The sequence below is a fragment of the Pinus tabuliformis genome, chromosome 6 (assembly GCF_031772625.1).
Source record: "Pinus tabuliformis cultivar Carrire ecotype Pingquan chromosome 6, CPIR1, whole genome shotgun sequence".
Lineage (NCBI taxonomy): Eukaryota > Viridiplantae > Streptophyta > Pinopsida > Pinales > Pinaceae > Pinus > Pinus tabuliformis.
In genome coordinates, this window is record NC_142292.1 from 667543094 (window position 1) to 667547955 (window position 4862).

At 38.5% G+C, this 4862-nt stretch overlaps 2 protein-coding genes across 2 annotated transcripts; both read left to right on the plus strand.

Annotated features, from left to right (window-relative positions):
* Window positions 1-1920: 1920 nt before the first annotated feature.
* Window positions 1921-2811, plus strand: LOC149260383 (uncharacterized). The gene has a single exon (XM_089458608.1). The coding sequence runs from the start codon at window positions 1921-1923 to the stop codon at window positions 2809-2811; it is 891 nt and encodes a 296-aa protein (XP_089314734.1).
* Window positions 2812-3831: 1020 nt separating this feature from the next.
* Window positions 3832-4587, plus strand: LOC149260384 (uncharacterized). The gene has a single exon (XM_089458620.1). The coding sequence runs from the start codon at window positions 3832-3834 to the stop codon at window positions 4585-4587; it is 756 nt and encodes a 251-aa protein (XP_089314746.1).
* Window positions 4588-4862: the final 275 nt, after the last annotated feature.

Consider the following 4862-nt stretch of genomic DNA (forward strand, 5'->3'; position numbering starts at 1 on the left):
GGTGTAGAAGACTTGCAAGCATTATTAGATTAATTATTATTCCAAATGGAGACAAAACACCTTCAACAATAAAAAAGATAATTTAATAAAACTAAGACCAACTCAAGAAAGAGAAAATGTCTTGGAATCAAACATAGAGCCTTCAAGTAATTTCATGCTAGGGTAAACCATCTTATAATCAAGGACCAAGAAATTCTAAAATGTTAAGAAAGGAAAATGCCATTCAATGTAGATACTTTTACCATAGTGCAAAAAGTAAAATATATGAAAGTTCATATAAACCCATGCTACAAGATTGAGTATATAGTTCTTAGCACGTCAAAATAAGGCACACAAAACCAAAATAGATAGCTACATGCATATTTAAACATTGTACACTCTTAAAAGTTATATAGCAATAAATATCAACAACACTCACATAACAAAAGACAAAATGAAGATATCATCATCACAACATACAAAAAGTTGTAGAAAGTACATAACAATAAATATCAACAACACTAACATAACAAAAGACAAAATGAAGATATCATCATCACAACATACAAAAAGTTGTAGAGAATGCATAAGGCCAGTGAATGTGTATGAAATATTGTTTACTCAACAATTTATCCAGTTGCCAAAATTGACATGTTTTCTAAGCTTTAAACTAAAATGATTTTAGAGAATTCCTTAATACAAACTTTATTGCAACAAACTACATAAGGAAATTCAATAAAAATTTCAACATGGAAAAAATATTCCAAGTTATTCTTGAGTTATTTTTAAGTGAGACATGAGCCTCTTTACTGAATCCTTCGCTTGGTCAAAAGTTATTCTTAAGTGAGCTATGAGCCTCCTCTTTATTGCATCCTTCGCTTGGCCAAAAGTTATTCTTAAGTGAGCCGTGAGCCTCCTCTTTGTTGCTTCTTTGGCCTTTGTTATTAATTATCAAATTCTGATATTTATATTTATATTATTATTAATGTAATTATAAGTATTAATAAACTTAAATTAATAGTAATTTAAATGAAATACAAATAAATTGGTTTCTAAAAATTAAATATTAAAATATACAAATAAAAAATTATATTAATAAATTTAGGATTTAATATCATAATTTATAATTTGAATAATGGATAAATTGGTTTTTTTATTCATCTCACAAAATTTAACCAACTTGCCCATTTACAAATTAATGTGATCAACTCCAACCTTAAAAACATTTTGTGTAACCTAAAAATGCGATGGCCTTATATTTTCACATTGTCCATTTGTTACAACCCGCCACAAGAATTGTGATTGATTTTACAATCATGTTCACTGTAAATTACTATTGTACAATTTGTTGAAATAGTGTATAGATCAGAGAGATCTAAGATGAAGGTTTTCATATCCCATATGTGAAGGATGAATGTAGCAAATTGGTTTCATCGAATTTGTTTTTGAGGCCAAGGAAAATGCATTTTTAAGTGAACATATAGTTTATGAACAAATGTAAATTAATGTGATTTCTAAGTGAACATATAGTTTATAAAACAATGTAAATTACTATGATTTTCTGAGGTTGTAGAAGGTTTAAATTTTCTTTTAAAGTCTATTCTCTACCTTAATAAAATTGGTTTAAAAAAACGAAAGTGTTACCATTTTTGTGTCTTAAACATCTTTTTATTTTTAAAATTTTAATTTTTGAGATTTTACATTTATAAGCATGGTTATAATATTATATAATATATTATAAGATATTTATAATAATAATAATATATGATAAATAATATTTCTATAATTAAGTGAGCTCTGCAACCTGCGAGATCCGCATTCTGTGCAATCTGAAGCCTGCGAGCGCGTCCGCCGAGGGCTCTGCTGCATACTGCGGCCGGCCTAGCTGGGTCTGCTAGCCGTGGCCATTTTCCCTGGCTGGGGCTCCCAATCTTGATCGGCATGGAGGCGCAGACTCCCCCACAGGGGCCTCCCTCCCCTCCTCCACCCTCTGCCGCTAAGGCATTCAAATCTTTGTTGGCCTCTTTGCCAAAGAAGAAGATCACAGACGCTGCAAAGTTTGTGAAGAAGCTAGAGGATATCCCTGAGATCGCCCTTCCGCCAGAAGGACCAATCCAAGTAGCTCTATCTCTGGAAAATCGTGCCCTTGTTGGCCAGTTTACTGGTCTCTGGCCTTCCCCAAAAGCCACAAAGAACTGGGTTGCTAGGAACTGGGCACCTTTGATTAAAGGCAAGGTAACCTCATTCTTCCTCGGGAGAGGATACTTTTTGTTCGAGTTTACTGCAAAAGAGGACAAAGATCTCATCTTTCGGAATGGCCCTTACTTCATGGGGCCCCAAGGCCTGTATTTGAATAAATGGACGCCAGACTTCGATCTGGCAGTGGATGTGCCTACAGCTGTCTCGTTATGGGTGAGACTCCCCAACCTCCCAGTACACTGTTGGAATTGGGATTCTCTGAAGCACATAGGTAATACCCTTGGAAAATTTATAGACAAGGTGAACAGCAAAGATCAGTACGACTGTGCCAGAATTTGCGTGGAGGTAGATCTGGAGATTGGACTACCAGAAGCCATCAAAATAGTCATAGGCCCCTGGACTCATATACATAAACTGGATTATGAGCAGCTTCTGTTTAAATGCCAAAAGTGCCACGTCTATGGACATTTCTCCAAAGATTGTCCGTCCAATGGTGTGGAAGAAAAAGGGCAGGATGAGGGATGGAACCAGGCAAAGCGCTCCAAAACCTCGCATAAGAAGAATGCAAACGTGAATGCCAAGCCCCACAGTCGGGTCCTGCTCAGAAACCCCCCACGGAAACCAAGGAAATAAATTTGAGATCCTTGGATCGGCAATCATGATCTCTCAGGATGCAGGGATTCCAAAGGAGGTTACTCCATCTAAAGCCTCCCCCTCATCCAAAAGCGGAACAGAGAGATCCAAAGGGAAGATTTCAGAAGAGGAGGAGGAAACACAGGAATCAGAGGAGTCAGAGGAAGAAGGAGAAATAGGAGACTCGCAATCATCACCCAAAAGATCCACAAGAGGACGCAAGTCTGCAAAGGATAAAAGAGATCAAGAAACCTATAAAGACAAACTTCAGGGCAGTCAGCCAACACTCGAGAAACTACTGGCAAAAACCCCGAAGACGACGAGGAATGAAGCCCAGGGTTCCAAAGGAGCCCACCCAGCAAATATAAATGATGAAGATAGTCTCCTGGAATTGTAGGGGAATGGGCACCAAAGCCAAGGAAGAAGTAATGAACAATTTAATAAGACGGGAAGCCTTGGACATCCTTCTCATCCAGGAGACTAAATTGGAGGATTCCGCTTTCTTCCAAACAAGAAAAAAAATTTGGAATAAAGACGGAATGCATGCAACCTCTGCCCGTGGAGCTTCGGGAGGACTTGGGTCGCTCTGGAATCCTAATAAGTTCTCATTAATCTCTGAGTCCCTGAATACTCATTGGATTTTTTCAAAAGTGCAGCATTTAGAATCTAGGGAAATTATTTGCATGTTCAATGTATATGCTTCTAACAATGCAGGTGAAAAAAAACATGCTGGGACTCCATAAAAAGCCTGGCAGATCTAGAGAATCTAGAAAATATAATCATAGCAGGAGATATCAACCTCACCCTCCTCTCGTCAGAAAAAAGCGGAGGCAGTATCGTTAGGGATCCGGCAAGAGAATTAGCGAAGACCTCATGCAGGAATGGGATCTGATAGACATTAAGCTGATTACAGGTAAGTTCACTTGGTCAAACAAGAGAGTTGGTTCGGGTTACATAGCGGCAAGACTTGATAGATTTTTGGTTCAAAGTTCCTTCCTACTTCTTGGATTAGAGGCTAGAATGTGCATTCTTCACAGCAGTGTTTCAGACCACAAGCCCATTAGTCTAGAGCTACTTACCCCCAAGGATCTGGGGCCTATATCGTTCAGATTCAGCTCACTCTGGACCAAAGAGGCAGACTTCATGGAAAAGGTCAAAGACTGCTGGAAAGATCCAGTCAAGGGCTCCACTTTTTTTGTTTGGGAGGAAAAACTTAGAAGGGTAAAAGCCATGCTGAAAAATTGGGCTAAGACCTTGCCCAACCTTGCTGCTGAAAGGAAAAAAATTCAAAGCGCTCTAGAAAATCAGCATCTCCATCTAGAAGCAACTGAAATTACTAAAGATGAATTGGAAAAGGAGTTCCAGCTTCAGCAAAATTTCCACAAGGCCTGTCTGGCAAAAGAAGAATACTGGAGGCTCAAGTCCAAGAGTCTTTGGCTCAAATCTGGTGACAGAAACTCCTCCTTTTTCCATAAACAAGCCCAAGCCAGGAAAGGCCACAATTCCATCTCTGAAATACAAGAAGATAACTGCACCCTGAAGGATTTTGCCAGCATAAAAAAGGCAACCTTAGAGCATTTTGAGAAGCTTTATAGGGAAGACATAGAGGCTGGTCAAAACGATATTTTGCTGGATGATGTCCCCAGCCTCATCATTTCCAGAATGAACCAGGCACTTGAAGACAAAATCAATAAAAATGAAGTCAAGGAGGACCTCTTCGCAATGGACCCCGATAAAACCTCGGGACCGGACGGATTTACTCCTAGATTTCTCTAGACCTGTTGGCAGATTGTCGAGAAGGAGTTCTTCAAAATGATCCAGAAATCCCAAGAATGTAAGAAAATTGGAGGTTGCACAAATTCAGCTTTTCTCGCTCTCATCCCTAAAGAAAAAGGGGCAAACTCTTTCAGCAGATTTCGCCCAATCTCCTTATGCAATATTAGGTACAAAGTGATAACCAAAGTGATAGCTAACAGGTTGAATAAAATTCTCCCCAAAATCATCCCGGAGAACCAAGGTGGATTTATTCATGGCAGATAGCTTGTGGACAA